This window comes from Mustela lutreola, chromosome 17 (genome assembly GCF_030435805.1).
Source record: "Mustela lutreola isolate mMusLut2 chromosome 17, mMusLut2.pri, whole genome shotgun sequence".
NCBI lineage: Eukaryota > Metazoa > Chordata > Mammalia > Carnivora > Mustelidae > Mustela > Mustela lutreola.
Window position 1 is genome coordinate 41,396,427 of NC_081306.1, and position 23,653 is coordinate 41,420,079.

The following is a 23,653-nucleotide window of genomic DNA, read 5'->3' on the forward strand; positions in this document are numbered from 1 at the left end:
GTTTAAGGATTTTAGTTCCTAGCTGGGTGGGGAGGGGTCCGCGGAGGAATGTATGGCCCCTGACCAGGATGGCTGCGGGGAGCCCTCTGGAGCTGGGCATGGCAGGAGCACTCAGGGGGCTCTACGAGCTGGCAGGTGCTTTAGCCTGGGCATGGGGTCTCCCTGCTGCACACCTGCCCCCATGTCAGCTCCCTTCACCTCCTATTTGCCCGTTTACCTGTTACTCATTTGCGCCCTGTCATCTTTTTTTTTTTTTTTTTTTTTTTTTTTTTTTTTTTTTTTTTTTTTTTTTTTTTAATTTTATTTTTTATTTTTTTAAAGATTTTTATTTATTTATTTAACAGAGAGAAATCACAAGTAGATGGAGAGGCAGGCAGAGAGAGAGAGAGAGGGAAGCAGGCTCCCTGCTGAGCAGAGAGCCCGATGCGGGGCTCGATCCCAGGACCCTGAGATCAGACCTGAGCCGAAGGCAGCGGCTTAACCCACTGAGCCACCCAGGCGTCCCGCGCCCTGTCATCTTGACCTCTGTTCCTCACTTCAAGAACTTGAGGTCACCTTATCTAGCCCAGATATCTGGTTGGCAGGGGAAGGGGCTGGCCTGGGCCGGCATCCTCCAGACAGACGACCTCCTCTGGGACCCAGGCCCCCTCCATCTTTGGCAGGAGAGAGTCCCTCCCAGATGCCTTGGGTGTACAAAACACGGGAGATGGTTCGAGGGAGGGGACAGAGGATTCCAGAGTATTCGGGACTCCAGAAGAGGTTGCTACAGGTAGGAAATTGCAGACAGGATCACCACCCGGGGTTCCCTAGACTGGGAAGGGCAGCTGTGATTTGGGGTCCTGCACGGACCCCAACACAACAGGGAGCAACTGAGGCAGAAACTGCACGGGCGCCCCAGCTAAACGTCGCTGGCCCCTGCAGGTGTCCCTGAAGGTGGGCAGACTGGGAGGGAAGAACAGAAGACGGCCACAGAGACTAGCAGGGGCTTGACCCCCCATTCCTGTCTTCCTGTTTGGGAGGGAGAAGTTGGGGGAAGATACTCAGGTGGTTTCCCCTCCCCTTCCCAAGAGGCTGGGAGAACCTGCCTGGGCAGCATCTTGAAAGAGGGAATTGTCTTCCCAAGACTCAGCCCAGAGCGAGTGAGTGTGAGTGTGTGTGTGTGTACACCCGTGGGGGGTCCACATCCCTCATACCAGCTCTCTGCCCCTCCCCCACAGCCCATGCAGCCTTTCCCCCCCATTGCCTCTAAACCAACCCCAAGCTGTCCACATCTGGCCCACATCTGTCTCCATCTGAGAGGACCCCCACCCCAGCCAATGCCCCCCACTTCCCCATCGGGGGCTGTAGGGCAGGGCTATAAGCTCAAGGCTTCCCCTGGCCCCCTCCCAAAGGCTGGGGAACTGCGCCGGGGAGGGAGGGAGCAGCCCCACCCCGGAGGTGCCCCAGGCTCTTGGCAGAGCCATCTGGAGCCCTTAGAAGCAGCTGCCAATGACTCATCTCCCACTGCCCCCACCCCACCACCTCAAACACACCCTGGGACTGGGAACCAAGCCCGCAGCCCCCCACAGCCCTGTCTCCAGACCTCCGACCCCTCCTCCATACCCAGGCCCCATTCTCCGCAGAAACCTAGTCCATCCCCCACTCCCAATCACCTCCCGGACTGCAACGCTTCCCATTTTTTATTTATACAAAAAAAAAAAAAAAAAAAGTTTTAAATATAATTTAAGAATCCCTCCAAGCACCGGTGTCTGTCTCTGGTTTCCACCACCACCTCACCCCCCCCCACATTCCCTCATGGACACAGCTTGGGGCTCCGTGGGGGCAGGAAGGTGTCTGGGAGTTGTGGGACCAAGGCACTATTCTGGAAACAAACACGACAATGAGTCCGTTTCACCCCGGGGCAAAGGAGGCAATAATAAAACAGGCCCTCCCCACCCCAACACAGATAGTTAGGACAAGGACAGGAGAAAAACAAAACAAGGAACAATGACAAAAAATGGGTGATGGGGGGGAGGAGGAAAAATAAGACCAAAACAAAAAATTAAAACTCGAAAACCTTCAATATGAAGGCAGCAGATGGGGGAGGGGCATTTACAAGGGAAAACTGAGTTCGGGAAGACAGCAGCAAGGTCGGGGACATCCGCGTCCAATGATTTGGTCACTGGTCCACGACGCCCCTTCCCGCCTCCCGCCGAGACGCGGCACGCTCCACTCCGAGCTCTCAGGCTAGTCACCCTCTTCTCTTTGGTCTGCAGGGCAGTGCACTGGCCCTTGGAGGTGAGGAGGGACACGGGGGGGGGGGGGGCCCTAACTGGGGATCAGAGGGAGGCTGTGGGAATCGAGCCCAACCACCCCTGGGAAGCTGGCAGATTAGAGGCGCTTCCTTTTCCCTCTGGTCACACCCAATCCTGAGGGAAGGGCTTCCCGCCTGGGGGGCATGTGATGATTTCTACACTCCTATGGCAGAATCCTTAAATCCTGTCTCTCCAAATTGCCGGCTCCCCCCACCACCCCCCACCAACCCCCATGGGTTCAAAGTGCAATCCAGTGGGGCCCAGGTATGGTGACCTCTTGGGTCCTCTATCCGGCTCTACCCAGGAAGAAGGGGAGCTGTGTCCCCAGCTGGGAAGTTCCTGCCGCTCCAGAGCCGTGGGGCAGATAAGCAGGTGCAGGTCAGTACTGGGGGGCTGGTGCTCCTGACCCGCCTGGGGTTCCAGGCTTGGCCTGGGACTTCATGTGCTGGACACTGGCCAGGATTTTCTTCTGGTGCCCCGCCAAAGTGACTCCAATTCGGAGCAGGTCCCTGGGGAAGGAGGGAGAGAGCTAGGTGAGGCCACAGGGCTCCCAGGGAGGTTGTCTTAGCGCTAGACACCACGCCCCGCCCCTGGAATGTCAGCCAATCAGGAAGGCCGGCAGGGGAGGGGTACGCGTCAGCAGTTGCCAAGAGCTGCGGGCAGTTTCCAGAGGTTTTTAGGAGCTGGAAGCAGTCCTTCTGCGCAGCTGCAGTGGAGGGGCGCAGCAGCAGGGCCGGCAAGGATTAGGAAAAAGCAGAGAATCAGCGAAGGGGTTGGAATGAAAGAGAGAAAAGCGCACAAGATGACGGTGGGGGAAGAGGCTGCACAGATTTCTCTAGAGGAGAAAAGAAAAGTCAGAAGGAAAAAGCCCAAAAGAGGAAGAGGGGGTAGGGAGGAAGGGGCGGGGCGGAACGAAAACGAGCTGCCCCCACCCCCGCCCCCCATCCTGAGGCCTGGAGCCCGAGATAAGGGAAAATAGCAGAGGTGGGAAATGGAGCGCAGAGACCTGGGTCAGGGCGTCGCTGGAACAAGTCAGGGCAGTGGGGGGGGGGGGGCATGGTCTGCCCCACTGGGAGACTGCCTCCCGCCCTCCGGTTCCAGATCTCTCTTCCTTCCCTGTGTTATTCAAACCTGGGCTGCAAAGAGAGCCTGGGAGGGAAATGCGCAGGCAGAGAGGCAGAGAACCAGAGAGGCCAACTAGGGGGACCCAGGGCCGGGGAGGCGTTGGAACCATAAAACCATTTAACATTAAAGCTGGAAAGGGTCTCCAAAACCCCGTCCAACCTTCTCCTTTTATGGGTGGGAACGCAGCCAGAGCTGACACTTTGTTAATGTGAGAGCAGGGTCTGGAATGTAGATAGATGCACAAGGAGAGATACACAGGGCAGGATAGGAGCAAGATGGCCAGGGGCTGAGGAGGGACCCGGGCCCTCAGTCCCCAGAGCTGCTACTTCGGGGTACTCTGGATGACAGAGTTGGCGCCAGGAGTTGCCTGCAAAGGTCCCCACTAAACTGGCAGGCCCGATTCTGGTCCCCAGGGGCCTCGAGACTGCCTGGATCTCAGCCGCCACCTCCAGCCCCTGCCACGACTTACTCAGCAGAGATCTGGCTGACCAGTTCGAAGGAGCCAAAGCCGGCGGCTGCAAAACTTTCTTCGTATTGTCCCATCTTGATGGCTCGAAGCCACTCACCCACCGAGCTAAAGGCGGAGTAGTGAGGCTGCCGCTGGTCCAGGAGCGGGTGTGAGGCCCTGGAAGGCAAGGGTGGGGAGCGGTGTGCTGAGTTCTGGGGCTCCGTCAGGGTGGGGACTTTGAGCCACAGACGAGGACAATGGACAATCCCACATACCACCAGAGGGCCGGACACTTCTGAGGGGGAGGGTGGGGTGGTTCTCAGGTGGTGGCAGAGTGTGGGAAGGAGGCCTACCCTCTGGGGTTCTCACCCGCTGTTCTCCCTGGCCACGATTTTGAGACTGGCCGGGTTCCGGATCATCTTGTCGAGGGCGCTGACCACCTGGGGGAAGCGGGGCCGTGCATTCCGGTCCTTCTGCCAACAGTCCAGCATGAGCTGGTGCAGGGATGTGGGGCAGTCTGGGGGCGGGGGCAGCCGGTAGTCCTGCTCAATGGCGTTGATCACCTGGAATGACAGGCACACACACTGGGTGAGGATCTGCCAGGAGAACAAGGATGCCAGACGACCCCCAGAAGGTGGTGACTCAGCAGATGCTGGGACAGGTGCCACAGGCCCCGAGAATGGCAGATTCAGGGTCCTCGCAGAGGTCGGAACTGGCGAGTCACTGGTTTGATGCCCCAGTGGCTCCTGGACCAAGATCTAGATGAGTGACTTCCCAACCCTCCCCTCCCTCCTTCTCCGTGTCCTTCTGTGACCAGACGTGCTGTATCCAAGTCCTGGATACAAAGATCAACTCTACTTTGTGCCTCCCTCAATGACCCAACAGTGATGAGCTCTCTGGGGACCCCACTCCCCCCAACACCCCATACCCTCCCCCACCCCCCCCCACCCCCGTGAGAGAACATTTCAGGAAAGCTCCGTAGGGCCATGGGACACTTACATCCTGATTGCTCATGTCCCAGTATGGTCGTTCCCCAAATGACATGACCTCCCACATCACAATTCCGTAGCTCCAGGCGTCACTAGCAGATGTGAACTTCCGGAAGGCAATGGCCTCGGGGGCTGTCCATCTGATGGGAATCTTTCCGCCCTAAAGATGCAAGAAGAAAAGGTGAGCTAAGGGACTCAATGGACCCAGGCATCCTGCCCCCACCTCTGCCTTTCCCCCAGGCTCCCTTTCTTGCTGGGACTCAGACACACAGCTCCTTAACTCTTTTCTTTTCCTGGACACTGGAAGTCAGGTTCCCTAAGCTGACTGCCTGCCCCCTCCAGTCTGTGCCTATATCCTGTCCCTGAACCAGAACTGTCAACTCTTCCACCTCCCCACCTTGCCCACCTGGCCCTAAGAACCGAGTTCAGACGCGGGTCCCCTGGCCTCACCAGAGAGCTCGTGTAGGTGGGATCTGAAGAGTTCTCCTCCAGGAACCGGGAAAGCCCGAAGTCTGACACCTTGCAGACGAGGTTGCTGTTGACCAGGATGTTGCGGGCGGCCAGGTCTCGGTGGACGTAGCTCATCTCTGCAAGGTAGCGCATGCCCGAGGCGATGCCCCGCAGCATACCCACCAGCTGGATGACGGTGAACTGCCCATCGTTCAGCTGGAGATTGGACAAGGGAGAGGGCAAGGTCAGGACCGCTCACCCGCCCTCCCCCCTGTCCTCCGTGCTCTGAACCTGATCTGCCACTCGCAGACCCATCTCATTCGTGCTCCCGTGCATGGCAGGCCTGCTGACGTCCCAGGCAAGCCCTTTTCCCTTCTCTTACCCTTCCTGAGCTCCCTCAGCTCTCGCTGCACTAACGGGACACGATGCTTAAGATTCTGAGGAGGGGCGCCTGGGTGGCTCAGTTAGTTAGGGGTCCGACTCTTGATTTTAGCTCAGGCGATGATCTCAAGGTTGTGAGATCGAGCCCCTCCAGGGACTCCGGGCTCAACCCACACAGTCTGCTGAGTCTGCCTCTCTCTCCCTGCCTCTGTCCCTCCCCTCCAACTGCTCTCACTCATGCACACTCTCTCAAATAAATAAATAAATAAATAAATCTTTTTTTCTTTTTCTTTTTTTTTTAAATTGTTGTAAAGAGATTACGTTGGGATAATTGGTGTAAAGAGATTACAGGTGGCTCAGTGGGTTAAAGCCTCTGCTTTCGGCTCAGGTCCCGATTCCAGGGTCCTGGGATTGAGCTCCGCAGGAGTCTGCTTCCCTTCCTCTCTCTCTGCCTGCCTCTCTGCCTACTTGTGATCTCTGTCTCTCAAAGAAGTAAGTAAATTCTTAAAAAAAAAAAAGATAGTCACATGAGCACCTCGAAAATGTAAAAATGAAAAAAAAAAGAGAGAGAGATTACGTTAACATTTTCTTCTATTTACTCTAGCACGGAGCTCTACATCCAGGGCGTACTCAACAAATGCTTATGAACTAGTATGTTCATTTTATGGGCTATAGGGCAGCAACAGTTTGGATAGTCGGAATGTGCCCGGAGCTACCTGTCTACAGGCGCAGACGCATCGGGGCCAACCCAGAGCAAACTTGCTCAGTCCTCCTGGACCAGCTGAGTGTAGCTTCCAAGAGCAGTGAAAGACGGGATGTGATCAATGACCACAGCCCCAAAACCAAGACCGAAAGCTTGACCTTGACCTCGACAGAGTCTGCTCTCACCAGATAAGCTAGCCAGTCACAGTGAAAGAATCCCATACTCTGGGTTCAGGAAGCACCCAGAGGACCTTTGGCGGCCAAGCAGGGTGAGGGACAGAGTCCAAAACCTGAATCCTGAATCCATCCTCCAAGCCTGCACCTACCCGAGGCCTTGAATCTCAGCTTGTGGAAACCCCGCTGGCCAGATGCTCAGGGCAGACCCTGGAGTCTGTGATTCCTCTCCTCCTTACTAGTCACTTAAAATCCAGCAGCAGGTTCTGCCTCCAAAACATGTTCCAAATGCAGTCACTTCTCCACATGCCTCTACAACCCTCACACCCCAAAGGACTGCAAGTCTTCCCACTGGCTCCTGGCTCTTGGTCCCCAGCACCACCAAACAGAGCTCCTGAAATCACCCCTCTCCAGCTGAAATCCCTTGGCAACCCCTTGAACTTCTAATCAAATCCAAATTCCTTAAGGGCACAAGACTCATGGGGTCTGACCACTATGTACAACGAAATGTACCACTGTTCCTCTGCTCAGGCCAGTTTTACTGGCCTTTCTTCCTTCCTTTATTTATTTGACAGAGAGAGAGAGATCACAAGTAGGCAGAGAGGCAGGCAGAGAGAGGGGGAAGCAGGCTCCCTGCTGAGCAGAGAACCTGATGCGGGGCTCGATCCCAGGACCCCGGGATCATGACCTGAGCTGGAGGCAGAGGCTTTAACCCACTGAGCCACCCAGGGGTCCCACTGACTGGCCTTTCTGCCTTTTGTTTTGCTTTTTCTGCCTTTTGTTTTACTTATATATTAGAGAGTGTACAAGTGCGCATGAGCACAGGGAGGCACAGAGGCAGAAGGAGAAGCAGACTCCCTGCTAAGTGGAGAGCCCGATGTGGGGCTCCATCCCAGGACCCTGGGATCATGATCTGCGCCAAACGCGTACACTTTGCCAACTGAGCCATCCAGGTGCCCTTGACCTTTCTGCCGTTCAACCTGTCCACTCTGGTTCCCCCAACATGCTTCTCTCCTCCACCTGTTCGGGGTTGGCTCTTTCCCAGCCACACAAAGGTCGGTTCTTCTATCATAAATCCCCTCCCCCTCCAGGCAACCGGGCCTTTTCCTGGTACCAATGGAACAGACCATTGTGTCGACGGTGGAGGGTCCGCTGTCATCACACTACCGAGGCCTGCCTTGGCACCTCTCCTGACAGCCAGGAAGCCTGTCTCCGACGGGGTGCTGTGCGAGGCACACAGCACCCCGATGTAGGCTGGCCACGGATATTGATCCTACCTAGAGAAACACGCTAACCAACCCCACAGCGAAAAAGCCAATCGATCTAGAAGGCGACCCATTCAAGAGGTGCAGAGGCCCAGCTTTTCAGCAGGTCAGTGTCCTAACAAGGGGCTGTTCCTGGATGTCGAAGAGGCTCAAAGAAATGACCACTGGGTTCCATGCTTGATCTGGAACTGGATACTGGTTTGCAGAAACCGGGAGGAAGAGACACGTGAGGGGACAACCAAGGAAATATGAGTAGCAACTGGGGACTGAATGATCTCACAGAAAAGTCGTCCTTCTGTTAAATGCAATGTCACTTTGCTCTGCAGGACAACGTTTTTGAATTTTTTAAAAAAGGATGTATAGTAATGTGGAAAAATAAAATAATACCCAGGAAAACCTGTTCAAGTGACAAAATATGCTCCTGCCCAGCATCTCAAGCCACTTCCCCAAACTGTTTGTTAAAAGCTTGTTTAGGGGGCGCCTGGGTGGCTCAGTGGGTTAAAGCCTCTGCTTTCGGCTCAAGTCATGATCTCAGGGTCCTGGGATCGAGCCCCACATCAGGCCTGCTTCTCCCTCTCTGTCTACCTGCCTCTCTGCCTACTTGTGATCTCTGTCTGTCAAATGAATAAATAAAATCTTTAAAAAACACAAATCAATACAAATCAAAGCTTGTTTGGTGACTTGTCTCCTCTGTTACACTGTCAAGAGCAGGGATGTCCGTGGCTTGATTCCCAGGATGTAAGGACAGTGGCTGAAGCACCAGAAGGTGCTCAGGAAGTACTTGTCAAGGAGACAAATGACCACCCCTCCAAATCCCGGGTCCGCCAGCCCCACAGATGGGCCATTTCCACTCATGGCCGCAGGAACGGCCGGTGCCAGAAACTCCAGCTGTCCTGGAGGGAGGACGAGGAGCACAGGGGGTGCGACGTGCGCCCCAGCATCCGTCCTGGTTCTGAGCTCCTTGGCTGTGCCGGGGGAGGCAGGGGGCTCACCCGCAGGAAGGAGTCCAGGGCGCCGTTCTCCATGAACTCGGTGAGGATCATGACGGGCACGCTGTTGGTGACCACGCCCTCCAGACGGATGATGTTGGGGTGCTCGAACTGGCCCATGATGGAGGCCTCACTTAGGAACTCCCGCCGCTGCCGCTCCGTGTAGCCGCCTTTCAGGGTCTTGATGGCCACACAGCTCTCCTTCTTCCCCGGGGCCTTGAGCCGCCCCCGGCACACCTCGCCAAACTCGCCTTCGGGAAGGATGCTGAGGGTCAGCCCTCCTCTGCCCGCTGGCCTGCACCCCCCTTCCCCGTACTCCCCGCGCACCCACCTCCCTCTCACCTGCGCCGATCACCTCCTCGATCTTGACGTAGGAGACATCGATCTCCTTCGCAAATTCCCGTACAGCCTCATTGGGGTCTTCGTAAGTGAAGGGGTCAATGTAGACCTTAGTACCTGAGGAACCACACGCGGGGTCCCGTTAACCGAGAGACAACCTCCCCTGCACTCCGAGGCCCGATTCTGGGCCCTGCCCCAGCCCTGTGTCCCTCGGCAGAGGCCTACCCACCGTGCCCGATGAGATACTGCCCATGTTTGTCCGAGTACTCGGCTTCCCTTCCGCTGCTCTGCTTCCTGAGGCCGATGAGAAAGAAACGGTAAATGGAATCACCCATCTCTGTGTTTCCAGAGGGACGGGACAGGGTAAGGGGGGCGGGGGAGGAGGAGCGGGGATCAGAGAAGCTTCCAAGAGAAAACAACTATCCACGGAGGGAGGCTCACAGGCAGCAAGAGGGCAGGGGGCGGTCTACACCCGCCCTCCTCCCAAGGGCCTCCGGGTGCCCCAGAGTGCTCACCTGAGGCAGAGAACAGCGATGACAATGACCACCAGGACCAGCACCACACCCACGACGGCCGTGCCTGCGATCAGGGCCAGCTGCTCCCGCCAGCTCTCATTCTCTGGGGGAGAAAAGCTTCGATCAGAAGAAGCCGACGGCCCCGGGGACCCCACACCAGCCTCAAGGCACGAGTTGTGTTCCCCTGAGAACAGGCCCCCGGCGGTGGGGCAGGTGCGGGAAAGCACCACGGTTTCCAAACTGCTTTCCGCCGGTGCGGGCTCCTGCAAAGTCCCTCCGGAAAAAGGAGGAAGTTTCCCAACCTCGTTACGGGGACAGCAGGTTTCACTGCGTTCAGTTATAAATACTGGTGGCCACAGGAGGCCCCAGGGGCTACGACAATGTCTGCAGTCAAAATGTGGAAATAACCCAGATGTCCGTCAACAGATGAATGGGTAAAGAGAACACACTAGAGCCAACAATGGACAACTTCTAGCCGTAAACGGTGTGGACTACACACCCCAACACGGACAGACCATGTGGCCCCTGTGCCGAGTGGAGGAAGAACCTGTTCACAAGAGGCTCCCATTTGTGTGATGTCCAGAATGGGCAAAGCCACGGAGACAAAAGTAAGGCAGTATTTGCCGGGGGCTGGGGGTGATTGAAGGGGTGTCTCTTTTTGGAAGCCAAAACGTTCTACAATTAATTGCGGCGATGGCTGCTCAGCTCGGGACAGGCCAAAAGCCACTGAACGGTACTCTTTAAAGGGGGAGTCGTACGGTGTGTGACCCAGGTCTCAAACTGCAAAAAGGTTTAGAAAGCCACTGGGCCAACAAGCGTACCACAGCCAGCGGGTGTTGGGGCGCCTGGGTGGCTCAGGGAGTTAAGCGTCTGCCTTTGGCTCAGTGTCCTGGGATCAGTGGGCTTCCTGCTCAGCAGGGGCTCTGTTCCTCCCTCTGCTTATGCTCGCTCTCCCTCCCTCTCGAATAAGTAAGATTTTTTAAAAAATCTTTACAAAAAAAAAAAAAAAAAAAGAACAGGTGTCACCTCAGTTAGTCTTTGGAGCCCTTGGGAGAGAGACCTCGTGGTATCTCCAACTGGGGAGGAGAGAAGGGGCTGTAGGGTTGGGCTTCTGCTGAGAGCCACACAGCTGGAACGCCACTGGGCAGGCTTTCCCTCCCAGCTGTTGGTTTTGGCTTCTGCAGCCGATGCTCCCCTCACTAGGCCTTAAAAGGCCCCGTGGTTGACAGAGCGGAGTGTGGGAATGTGACTTTAGGGGTCCTCCAAGGGCAGAGGAAAGGCCTCCCGCGCGACGGAGGGGCAGCGCCCCTGCCCATGCCCTGCCCCCCACAAGGCTCACCATCCAGCTGGGTCTGGCTGTGGTGCTCCTGGCCGAAAGGTCCGTAGCCGGCCTCGGAGCGTGCTCGCACCTGGACCAGGTAGCTGGCCCCCCGCTTCAGCCCCCGCAGCTCAGCCCGGTTTTCCGACGTCTTCAGGAACCGCACGCTGCTGGGGCCCTCGGTGCCCTGTCCAGGGGGAGGAGGGGCCAGCCGTAAGCCAGGGCCCCCCGGTTTCCACTGCTCTTCCCACCTCTCCCGGCCCACCCCCACCCCAACCCTGTGCCCCCAAGACTTGCATCCTGGTGCCACCGTGTGGTAGGTGAGGCCCGCTGGGTGTTGGGCTTTCATTATAGCATTGAATCCTTTCCACGGTTCTGTGGGACTGGTACCATTACTGTCACCGTGTTAATACTGGGGATGTGGAACTCTGAGAAGCCAAGGGGCTGCCCCAAGGTCACACAGCTAGTACTCAGCCCAGGTGGACTTCAAACACCTCTCAGAGGGGCGCCTGGGTGGCTCAGTGAGTTAAAGCCTCTGTCTTCGGCTCAGGTCATGATCCCAAGGTCCTGGGATCGAGACCCGCGTTGGGCTCTCTGCTCAGCGGGGAGCCTACAGCTTCCCCCTCAACACTCCTCACTGCATACCTCTCTGCCTACTTGTGATTTGTCTGTCAAATAAATAAATAAAATCTTAAACAAACAAACACAAAAAACCACCTCACAGGGGCCCAGAATTTAGCCAGCCCACAGAACTTGTCCCACTGTCAATCCCAAACCCCGAGGGTGCCGCCCCAACCTCACCTTCTCGTGGTACTTGACCTCGTAGTCCAGCACGGCCCCACTGGGGGCCCGGGGAACGGCCCACGCCAGGCTCAAGCTGCTGGGTGACGACCGCGTCACCCGGATGTCTGACACGGGGGGCGGTACTGTGAGGGAGAGGGTATTTGCACATGGCACGTCTGGCCCTGATCTTTCCCAGCTCTGCCTCTGCTGGCTACACTCGTCTCAGCTGTTTCAAGAGCTCCCTCTGGCTCTCTGCCCCATCCTGAAGTCTGCACCTCTTTTCACTCTTCTGTCTGCCTCTCAGCCTGACCTTCCGTGCTTCCCAGCGACCCCAGGGCCCCCCGCCACTGTCTTTCCCCCCTCATCCCTGTAGGCTGCCCGCCTCCCTCCTGGCAGGCCACTGGCTCCCCATCTCACCCTCACGGTCAGTGGTGACATTCACAGCCTCAAACGGAACCTGCCCGGTGGCTAAGGAGGACACCCCGTTCAAGGCGGTGACCTCGAAGGTATAGGTGAAATCTGGACGCAGCCCGCGCACCGCCACCCAGGGCTCCACAAGGTCCCGGGGGCCAGGGTCGAAGGTCAGGTCTCCTCCGCAGGGGGTACAGGACCCCCCAGGGCGGCACTCCCGGCAGCGCAGCGCGTAGGTGAGATCCTCTCGGCCCCCAGACTCGAGGGGGGCACTCCACTCCAGGCGCAGGGAGGAGCCGTTCAGACGGGGAACCACGCTTCTTGGAGCAGAGGGTGGCGCTGCGGGACAGCAGGGCGTCAGAGGCTGACCCGATCATCAGGGAGGGACAGCGGGGCACCCCAGGAGTCCTCACCGGACGTCCACCCACCACCACCTGAGGGGTCACCCGTCACTCACTGGTACAGGGGGCACCCCGGAAGTCTGTGCGGGCCCGGAAGTACCCATTGCGGCACTGGCAGGTGGAGGAGCCAATGGTGTTGGAGTGGCTGTTGGCTGGACACGGCTGGCAGGACCCCTCGCCAGACAAGGGCTTGAAGGTGCCTTGGGTACAGGCTGGAAAACACCACAGGCATCAAGAACATTCAGCACCAGGAACATTCAGCTGCTCCCACGGTTGCACGGGATGCAAAGTGGGGTGCAGGGAGGTAAGAGCTCAGAACCCAAACGTCTAAGAGAAGAGAGAGACCCTTCGTTCAGATCAGGGATTCTAAGCTTTGTTAACCTCAACCCCCACACCCCCCCCACCACCACCACAGGACACCCTGTGGCGGTCTGGTGAAGCCCACAGACCCCTGCTCAGAAGTATGTTTTTATTTTATTTTACTTTTTTTTTAAAGATTTTATTTATTTCTTTGACACAAAGAGAGTGAGCAAGCGGCGGCGAGAGAAAGAACACAAGCAGAGGGAGTGGGAGAGGAAGAAGCAGGCTTCCTGCTGAGCAGAGAGCCCGATGTGGGGCTCGATCCCAGGCCTCCAAGATCTTGACCTGAGCCCAAGGCAGAGGCTTAACCCACGGAGCCACCCAGGTGCCCCTGCATTTCTTTATTGATAAGCTAAAAGAGGCAGGTCTAAGCGGCCACCGTAATACTGAAGACGTGATAGGCCAAAAAGAGCATCTTGACACCATCTCGGAACGGGCTAGGAAAATAGCCACGATCTGAAGGATGTGCATGTCTCAGGTCCTGCTGTGACCGCTGGGCTCTGTCTCTGTCATTCAATTTCAGGTGGAAATGAGCGACAATAAGGTCATTTTTTTCTCTCTATAAAAGTTCACAGACCGCTTACGTTCTAGCTACAAAACCCAGGTTTTGAACGCCTGCTCTAGAGAAACAGCTGAGTGAGTATTCAGAACTAGGGAGTTAGGGGAAACCCACAATGAACAAGAGATAGAGATCATGGTGCCTTGGTCCCCAGAGCCCGGCAAAGCGCCCCCATCCTGAGAACAGCCCTGGTGTCCAGAAAGCGGTTGCAGTTAGGAGAAAGACGGCACAAGAGCTCGGATCGACGCTGGGGCTCTGAAAACAGGCCCTCTGCGTGCCCCTGAGGACCTAGAATGTTCCAAATAGCAATGTAAGTGGGTCCAAGAGCGGGGGTATAGGACACTCCCTGCGTGGACGGACAAGCTTTCCAGGAAAGACGCCAGCCCTCACCTCTGCACCGGGTGTTCCCCTCAACGGCCTCAAACCCCGCAGCACAGCTGCACCCCGTGACCGGCTGCTCGGCCCACTGGCCATCCTCCCGGCAGTACAGGCTGGGGCTGGGGCCAGGGGTGGGGACAGCGTCAGCCACGCAGCTCCCTGCCACAGGCACCACGAGCTCCCGAGGCACGGTCTCCGGGAAGTGGGTGAGGTTCACGGTCAGCTGGGCGCACTTCTTGTAGAAGAGATGCAGGGACAGCAGGGCCATGCAGGCTCCCTGGTCCTGGAAAGCCAGGTAGAAGCCAGCCTTGGTGAGTGGGCCCAGACGCAGCGTCTTGACGTTGACCTTGCCGGTTGCCTCGGCCCCAGGGCGCTTCCGGGTCAGGTGCTCGGCGGCCACTGTGTCCACCTGCCAGGTGAGGGAAGAAACTCGTTGCTGCGGTCCTCCGCTCCCCACGGACCGGATAGGCGGACTGTTTTCCTCTTCCCAGCTCACCCTCTCCCTGAGCCCCTTAGCTCCTGTTCCAGAGCCTTCTCTCTACCTTTCCCAGAGTGCCCTTTCCTGCAGACCCCAACGTTACCCATTAAGGCTTGCTCAGCTCCTACACTGCATCCAGCCTCTGTCCCGCACCCCCTTTCTGTTGAGTCACTCATCCCACACCTACTCTGGGCCAGGCCCTGCACTTGGAGCCAAGGGAACCGAAACGAAAGAAACGGGTATGGGATTTTTTTTTTTAATCTTTTTTTTTCTTAAAGATTTTATTTATTTATTTTGATAGACAGAGATCACAGATAGGCAGGCAGAGAGAGAAGAAGGGAAGCAGGCTCCCCGCTGAGCAGAGAGCCCGATGCAGGGCTTGATCCCAGGACCCCGGGATCATGACCTGAGCCGAAGGCAGAGGCTTTAACCCACTGAGCCACCCAGGTGCCCCAAGAAACAGGTATGTTAAAGGCATGATGGGACCTATGACAGTGGAGACCCCAGGGTGGGCGCCATAGCAGGAATGTCCTGCGGGAGTTGAAGCTTTCAAGACAAGTAGGAATTAGGTAGAAGACCCGGGGAGAAGGCGTTCTGGGGTGAGGCATCAGTTCACACTAAGGAGAGGTGTCTGAAGGACAAGGTGTACTCAGATCAGAGAAGGGCAGAGTGTGGCCCAGACGACCGCCCCCCGGGGGGGGACCCTGCCCAAGACTCGTGACTGCTCCACGCAGCAGACCACCTTCTTCCCTCCCCAGACTGCAGCCTCCTGCTTCCAGCCCCCAGTGCCCCTGCGTAGGGCCTTGGAAACTCATCCATTGCTCCCAGACCAGGCGGACTAGCGGGGGCAGGGGGGGGGGGAGGGCGCACCCCGGGCGCCAGGGTACCTTGATGTAGGGGTTCTCCATCCACGCTGGCGTGAAGGCTGTGGCTGTGTCAGCATCACTCTCAAAGTAGAAGACAGTGAAGGTCTCCTTGCAAGAGCGCCCGGCCCGCGACAGGGAGAGGCACTCGAGCATGGTGAAGCGGAGCGTGGCGTACACGTGGACGGCGCCTCGGCGTGGGACCCAGCCGGTGCGCAGCCAGTGGGCCAGGCCCGGCGCCCGCTGCACATCGCACACCTCGTATGTCCGCACACTGTGCTGTTCCTCATCCAGGCCGCTCAGCTCCTCCCACTGTGGGGAGAAGGGGGTCAGCTCGGGGATGGGGGAGAGTCGGGGGGAGGCTGTCTGTCATAGATCCAGGAGGGGCTAGAGGAAGGGGACCCCTGAGAGCAAGGGCTCAGAGGACATCTGTCCCCGCTGCTGGGATGTGGAGGGCTGGTGGCGTGGCCAGCAAACCAGCGCCCACACACCGTCATCCTTCCTCCTCCTTGGGGGTCCCTCCAAGCCCTGGCTTCTGGGCCCAGCTCTTACCTGCCCCTCCACCTGAGGGAACGTGACCCACTTCAGATCGGCAGTTTCCAGTTTTGTGTTCAAAAGGGTCTCTAAGACAGACAGACAGACGGACAGACAGTCAGCACAGGAAGACCAGATCCCTGGGAACTGACTGAGGCAGGTGCATCCTCCAAGCTGGTGGAACTGAGCCGAGAGATGAAAGGCGGGGGGGGGGGGCAAGCGCTGCCCTGTGCTGCCCCCTTTCCCATCGCTGTTTCTGAGTGCCCACCCCACCCCTCCCAGTGGGCAGGCACCGGGCTGCCCCCGCTCAGGTCTCCCAGATCTAAGCGTGTGAGAACCGCTGTGCCCTGAGGAGAGGGGAAGAAGGCCAAACAGCTCAGACAGGGTTAAACTAGAGCCAGGACCTGGCCTGACCCAAGGAGGGCAAAGAACTGTAGGCACCGCAGGGTGGGGGGCGGGTGTAATTCCCTCCTCCAGGGCCTGCCTCCTCGCCACTCCGTGGTCCCTGCCCCCAACCCAAATCCTCCGCTTCCCACTCCCCTCTTCCAGGCCCACACCCCCTTTTCAGACCAAACCCTCCAGTCCTTCAGATCCCCAAGGGTGGTACTCAGCTCCCCATGCCCAGCCCTGCCGCCCCCTCCCCCTGGCCCCACGCCAAGAGCTCTCGCTGCTGTCAGAGGAGGAAGTGCTGGAGGCCAGGACGCTTGGGTTCCCGCCCTGGCCCCTGCCTGCAGAGGCCTCACATCTGGATTTGGTTACGGGAAGGAAAAAGGGAGGAGATTTTAGGGGTGTGTGTAAGGAGGGGTAGAACACACCTGGCTCTGCTCTGGTCTCAGGGGAGGGGCCTCGAGGGAGGGGCGGGGCTCTGGCGGAAGGGGGGGATTAGGAGAAACATCACAGCCCCTGGCAGTAGAGCGTGGAGGGAGGGCAGGGGAATCCCCCGGGGAGGACAGTGCCATGTGGGGGGCCCCCCCAGGAGAGCCAGCAGCACACCTGGGACACCAGGTTCCCCCAGCCTCGCTCCCCGCTCCCACCGCTGCTCCGTGGGGGCTGCGGGAGAAAAGGGAAGGGAAGGTGGGTGGGTGGGGCAGCCTCCTCCCAAGGACTAAGTAATGTTCTAAGGGTCAGGAGGGACCCCGGCCAGGCTGAGGTGAGGCCTGGGCCCCCCGGGGGTGGCAGGAGCCAGCCCGGCACGCTGGGGACAGGATGCCCGGGTTCTGGGAAGGGGGTGGATGGAGGCTGCCGTCTCCACCCTCCATTGTTCCCGGCTGGATAGTGTTTTCCTGTCTCCAATTCACACACTGTCTGTTTCGGGGCTGTCCTCCGCACACTCGGAGCGCCTCACTTTCTCTCCTCCTATCTCTCGGGCTCAGAGAGCCTCCAGCTGTCAGTTCTTCTGCCTCTCACCTCCCCCCTGCCCTCTGGCCACCTCCTTTTCTGACCGTGGCCATCCCTCCCGTTTTCCACCTCCCGCCTTTCACGTTCACAGAGACACGCAGCCACGGGCAGGTTACTTAACACTTCTTTAAGGCTCAGTTTCCCCATCTGTAAAATGGGGGCAACGATCCGTCCCGCCTTAGGGCTGCTGGGAAGGTGAACATGTAAAGTGCTCAGCGCAGGCCTCGGGCTTGGAAAGCACTTAGGTAGCAGCCTGGAAGCCTGATCCCCTTTCTCCTTTGCCATATTTTGCCCTGGGGTGGTGGTGGGGGGACTCTCCCCACTTTGCGGGCCTTCCTCCCAGTAATTCCCCCTTCCGTCTCCGAGCCGGGCAAGGGTCTCCTCTCCCCATGCCCAGCCTTTGATCCCCGGCCCAGAGCAGCACTGCCCAGTCTGGGGAAGCGGGGTTTCTAACTGCCTTTGATCCCACCTCCTCAGCAGCCCCCCCCAGAGACCCTTTTGATTCCAGGCAGTGAAGGAGAGTAAGGAGGCAGCTCATTGAGAGGAGATTAGGGCTGTAGGAGGAGGGTTTATAGGGCTCTTGGCTCCCCCTCTAGGGGGTGAAAGGAGGGAAGACTCATGGATGAAGAAACATGTTGGGGGGCCAGAAAAATCAGAAATTTAAAGAGATCTGTACTTAAGCTAAGTTCAGGTGTCACGGGGACTTTGAAGGTTAGTTTCTGCTGGCCCATAGGGCTGGGGAAAGGGACTCAGGCCGGACTCTGGCAGGGCTGGGGGTCTAGACAGCATTTAAAGGGCTGGGGTGCAGCCTGGGGAAACCAGGGAAGGGGCCTCACTGCGGCAGAGGCAGTGGCTTTGGGGGAGATCTGGGCGACGGGAGAGTTAGCACAGATGGTGGCCGCCCTGCCAGGGGCCCAGGGAGCTGCAGCATCAAGGTGTGAACGCGGAGGCTTGGGGGTTGGGGGCAGTTTTCTGGAATAGCACAAAGTTCTGCCTTGTCTGCAGTTCCTCCAGAAACGTTTCCTCATGTTTGGCAGTGGTGGGAAGAAGGATAGAAACTTCCCAGAGACTGAAGTAAGGAGAAAAGGCGAGGCTGCCAAGGGCGTACAGAATCAGGGCTAAGAGTCTGGGAAGCCGGGGCCGGGGCACATCCCCGGACCGAGCTCCACTCCTCCTCTTTCCCAAACAAAAGAAAACTCCACTCCCCGCTGGGCCGCCTCCTCCCCGCCCCCCGCCCGGTCTAGCACTATTGGTCCGAAGTGTTCAGGGTTGGGGTGCCGGGCTACGGGCAGAGAGGCCGGCCCTTTCACTTCGAGGCCCAACTTTGGGGGCCCCTGGAGTGCCGGGGTGCCCCCTGGGAAACTCACCTTCTAAGGCGGCGGCGAGCGAAGCCCAGCAAAGCAGAGCCCGGAGTTCCATGGCGCCGCCTCTCTCGGGTTGGATCCGATCCGAGTTTGGGGGGCACTAGCCCCCCCAGGTCTGAACCCCCCCCCGAGAGGGCAGACGCCGACTCCCCGCGCGGGACTCTCGGTCGGGGCCCTCAGCGCGGGCCCATGCGGGCGCGCCCGGCACCGTCAAGGGGCGGCGGCACCCAGGTGTGGCCCCGCGTCCCCGCCGCGCGCGCGGGCGGGCGGGGGGCGTCTTCGCACTGGCTGCGCCGGGAGGGCGCAGAGCGAGACGTGGCTGGAGTCGGGGTCCCTCCGGGGCCTCGGGGTCCCGCCCCGGCTAGCTGGGGGGTGGGCCGGCCGCTCGCGGTCTCCCCCCCTCCCCGGAGCGGTGCTGCTCGCGCCGCCGGGCCGAGTGCGCTCCGCGCCGGCCGGGAGGGTGGGAGCAGAGCGGGAACGGAGCGGGAGGGAGGGAGGGAGACTGCGGCGCGGGGCCGGGCGGGCCGGGGCTGGGCCGGGTTGGGACTGGGCCGGGCGGCGCCTGGCCGGGGAGGGAGGGGCGCGCGGGGGGGGGCGGGGAGCTCCCCCCTCCCCCAGCCCGGGCTCGGCGTGGGGGCCGGGGCGCGCTGATTGGAGCGCGCGCTGCTGAATAATTCATGAGGGAAGCCGAGCGGGGCGCCGAGCGGAGCAGGTCGGGAAGTTGGGAGAAAGTTTGGAGAAGGGGGAGGGGCGGCGGGCGCGGAGCCCGGGGACCGCCCAGACGTGCACCGTGGCCGGGTCTGCGCGTGTCGGGGCCGGGGCCCAACGACCCCCGGGGCAGGTCCCAACCCAGCACGCAGCAGGCCACGGAGAAGCACATCCAGCCGCACCGAGGGCCTCCCGGAGGTGCGCGTAGACGTACACCGCGCCCTCGAAGCCGGCTCCAACCTTCCCGCGGACTTCGGATTCTACTTCTGGATGCGCGCACCACCCCACTGTTTGGCGCAGGGGACCATGTTTGGGGGAAGCTTTTGAGGATGGAGGGTGGCGCGTTGTACCCCGAGGCAGCGACCCCAGCTTAGATGACCCTGGAGCGAACGTTCACACAGTCATTCAACAAACATTAGGTCCATAGCGCAGGAAAATGTGGGAAGTGGGGCAACTGGTTTGAGACGGGGAGGAGTAGAGAAAAAAGGGAAGCAGGAATAAATAAAAGGTAGGTGGGACCGAGAGAGTAAAGGGTCTGGATAGATTCCCAAATCACCATCTTCACTCTCACTGGGAGAACTCCTGGCCGCCGAAGTCCTGACCCCTGGGGCTGGGCCGGGGCTGCCGCTGTCTTTCCCGAGGCTGTTTCCTGTCTGGCTCCTGGGGGCCCCCGGGATGTCTGGGAGGGCCCTTCCTCTCATTGCCACCACCTCCCTCCCCCGCCCCCCACCCCATCAGTTAGAGGGGAGGGTCCAGGAAAGCAGTGCTCCTCCCACCAACCCCCTTCCAGGTCAGGGTACCTCTAGTGTGGGTAGCGGGATGGATGGAAGGCTCTGCCAGGAGTCGGCCAGGGAAGAGCCGAAGGAAGGGGTTTCGACTCAGAAATTTAAGGGAGACAGAGTCTGGAGTTCCTGAGTTGCCGAGAGAGGGAAGGAGGAATCCTCGATGCCCTGAGAGTTTGGGGCGGGGCGGGGCGGGGGACTGGCAAGGGCCGCTCACCCCGCAGAGAGGACAGCCAAGACCCGCAGTGACCTCTTGTCCCAGCGAACTTATCTCCCTGCCACAAGTGCTGCTCCCCACACCCCTGCCCTTCCTCGCCGCCCTGCCTGGGTTCTGCTCCGGGGTGGGGGGTCACAGAGGGCAGGAAACAGCCGGCTTGGCTGGAGCCAGGCAGACCAGGCCAGGGCCGGGAATCCCCTCCTCCCTCCCGGATTCCAGCCCTGTCTCTCTTCTCTTATTCAGCTTCTCCTCCAGGTTATCTGCCCACCTCCTCAAGCAGAACACACACACACACACACACACACACTTTTCCTTGATTTCACTGTGCACTGCAATTCTTTCCTCTAAAAATTATGTCTCTATCTCCCCCTGGGCTCTGTGCTCAACCTCCCTCAGCCCTCGACTGTTTGAATTTTCATTTGGTGGGGGATGCAGTTCATACTTATGGGGTGCGTTAGAGGGGTGCATGACCTGGGTAGTAGAGAGAGACCCACCCAGATGCACAGAGAAATGAGGCTGGGGGGGGGGGTGGGTGAGAGCTGATGAGACAGAGGGGTGCAGAGGCATAATAGCTCACCTCAGATTAGAACGCTGTGTCTCTGAGAACCAGGCCCCTTTTGCTAGATGGAAGAGAACAACTTAGGTAAGAAAATATCCAGTCGCTCTTCTGTCATAGGGTCCTTAGCACTCACCACCCAGCATGTAATCCAGTCCCCAATACCCAGTGTATATGCAGACCAATCAATAAAAGAATGAATAAATGGGGTGCATGACTGGCTCAGTCAGAAGAACCTGAGACTCTTGGTCTCGGAGTCTTGTGTTCAAGCCCCATGTCCAGAGTAGAGATTACTTAAATAAACATTAAAAATTTTTTAAGGGAAAAAAAAAATTTTTTTTTTAAGGGGTGCCTGGGTGGCTCAGTGGGTTAAAGCCTCTGCCTTCGGCTCAGGTCATGATCCTAGAGTCCTGGGATCGAGCCCCACATCCGGCTCTTCTGCTCTGCAGGGAACCTGCTTCCTCCCCTTTCTCTCTGCCTGCCTCTCGGCCTACTTGTGATCTCTCTCTGTCAAATAAAATCTTCAAAAGAAAATTTAAAGTTATAAAAATATTTTTTAATATGTAGAAGAATAAATAAAACAAAACCTTTATTAAGCATCTACTATGTGCAAAGTGATCACTGTACTAGTTTGAAGATTTATAAAGCATGGCTCCTGGTCTCAAAGATCTTATAAATGCGGCAGAAATCCCATTATTTCTTCTCTCCACGGAGATGATATCTGAGAGTTGGACTCCCCAATGCGCAGAGGTGTCTGTCTTGTGGGTATAAGGTCATTTCCTCTACCCTCCATCCACACAGAGCCATGTCTTAGAAAAGTTAATTCAGTACCCACTGTATTATGTTACATAGGTGAGCAGCGATGTCACTACCTGGACGGATGCTTGTCCCATAGACCCGAACAAAGCTCAGGCCCTCCTTTCCTTATTATTAGAGCACTTTCTTTATCCTCCAACCACAGTATTAGGTGATCACCCCGTTCCCTGCCCATGATCAGTATGCTGCGCTCTTCACCCCAGGAGTACCTGTCTGGTGTATCCACACCCCACCCCCAATAGCTGGTTGAGCTTTTTCTTTTCTTTTCTTAAGATTTTAAAATGTTTATTTGAGAGAGAGAGTGAGCAAGCCTAAGTGGGCGGAGGGGCAGAGGGAGAGGGATCAGGCTTCCCACTGAGCAGGGAGTCCAACACAGGGCTCCATCCCAGGACTCTGGGATCACAACCTAAGCTGAAGGCAGCTGCTTAAGTAACTGAGCCACTCAGGTGCCCAAGATTTTTTTTATTTTATTTCTTTAAAGATTTTATTTATTTATTTGACAGAGATCACAAGTAGGCAGAGAGTCAGGCAGAGTGAGAAGGGGGGGGGGGGAAGCAGGCTCTCCACTGAGCAGAGAGCCGACTTGGGGCTCAATCGCAGGACCCTGGGATCATGACCTGAGCCTAAGGCAGAGGCCTTAACTCACTGAGCCACCTAGGCGCCTCTAAGATTTTTTATTTTTAAGTAATCTTTACACCCTGTATGAGGCTTAAACTTACAACCCTGAGATCAAGAGTCCCATGCTGTGCTAACCCAGCCCACCAGGGGTCCCGGGCTTTCTTTTTGGACTTTTCCTCTTTGTAGTAAACAACAAATCAGCCCTTTTCACCATAAATCACAGAAACTGTCACCCCTCTTCCCAGCCCCCGCCCCCGGTCGTTGGGTCCGCCTCACCCTGCCCTGTCTAAAGTTTACTGGAGGCCCATGAAGGTTAAGCTTTTGCACCCCTCACCCACCTGTCTCCTACCATAGCCCTGGTTAATGAATGCCATCAATTTAAACAGTTTTTAAAGGTGAATCCCAGCACAGGAATGTTTGCAGTGGCCTGAAATCTTCTGGCTCTTGCACAAATTTGGCAGAGCTTTCCACAATGCTGAGAATGAGTTGTAAAACTCAGTGAGATCTTCCTTCCTTCCTTTCTTTTTTTTTTTAAGATTTTATTTATTTATTTATTTATTTTTAAAGATTTTATTTATTTCTTTGACAGACAGAGATCACAAGTAGGCAGAGAGGCAGGCAGAGAGAGGGGAAGGGAAACAGGCTCCCCGCTGAGCAGAGAGCCCCACGCAGGGGCTCCATCCCAGGTCTCTGAGAACACGACCCGAACCGAAGGCAGAGACTTTAACTCACTGAGCCACTCAGGCGCCCCAGGATTTTATTTATTTATTGGACAGAGAGAGATCACAAGGAGGCGGAGAGGCAGGCAGAGAGAGAGGAGGAAGCAGGCTCCCCGCTGAGCAGAGAGACTGATGCAGCTAGATCCCAGGACCCTGGGATCAGGGCCTGAGCTGAAGGCAGAGGCTTTAACCCACTGAGCCACCCAGGCGCCCCTCAGTGAGATCTTTCTAAATGTTCAATCATGAAAGAAAAGAATTTCAACCAGCCTTAATAGCTGGGAGACAAGAGACATAGGAAATATTACAAAGTCATTACCATATGAAGAAATAGTCTGAGTACACATGTATGCGAGGTAGGATGTGAAAAGTATGATACAGGGATGTTAAGTAATTACTATAGCTATCGTGTTGTTTTTCCAGATTCTGTACCATTTATAGTATTTGACACATTAAATTTTACAACTGGTTGTGATATCCATATTTACATAAACATGAAGTTTTTATATCTAATTTCATATTTTTAAAAAATAATTTTTAAATTTTTAAATAAACATATAATGTATTATTAGCCCCAGGGGCACAGGTGTGTGAATCACCAGGTTTACACCCTTCACAGCACTCACCATAGCACACACCCTCCCTAATGTCCATAATCCAACCCCCCTACCCCCGTAATTTCACATTCTTTAATTTTGTTTTTATTTTCTTAGGAAGGGTTC

The 23,653-nt window shown here is 57.1% G+C and overlaps 1 protein-coding gene across 1 annotated transcript; it reads right to left on the minus strand.

Annotated features, from left to right (window-relative positions):
* Positions 1-1,661: 1,661 nt before the first annotated feature.
* EPHB4 (EPH receptor B4) lies at positions 1,662-18,713 on the minus strand. The gene is made up of 17 exons (XM_059154710.1): positions 18,522-18,713; positions 15,775-15,845; positions 15,247-15,534; positions 13,894-14,290; positions 12,641-12,796; positions 12,190-12,522; positions 11,791-11,915; positions 11,011-11,176; positions 9,672-9,774; positions 9,386-9,450; positions 9,160-9,273; positions 8,821-9,068; positions 5,307-5,522; positions 4,867-5,016; positions 4,237-4,430; positions 3,889-4,044; positions 1,662-2,803 (listed from the first exon to the last, which is right to left on the minus strand). The coding sequence occupies exons 1-17, from the start codon at positions 18,571-18,573 to the stop codon at positions 2,674-2,676; spliced, it is 2,964 nt and encodes a 987-aa protein (XP_059010693.1). The 5' UTR covers positions 18,574-18,713; the 3' UTR covers positions 1,662-2,673.
* Between the last annotated feature and the right edge of the window lie 4,940 nt (positions 18,714-23,653).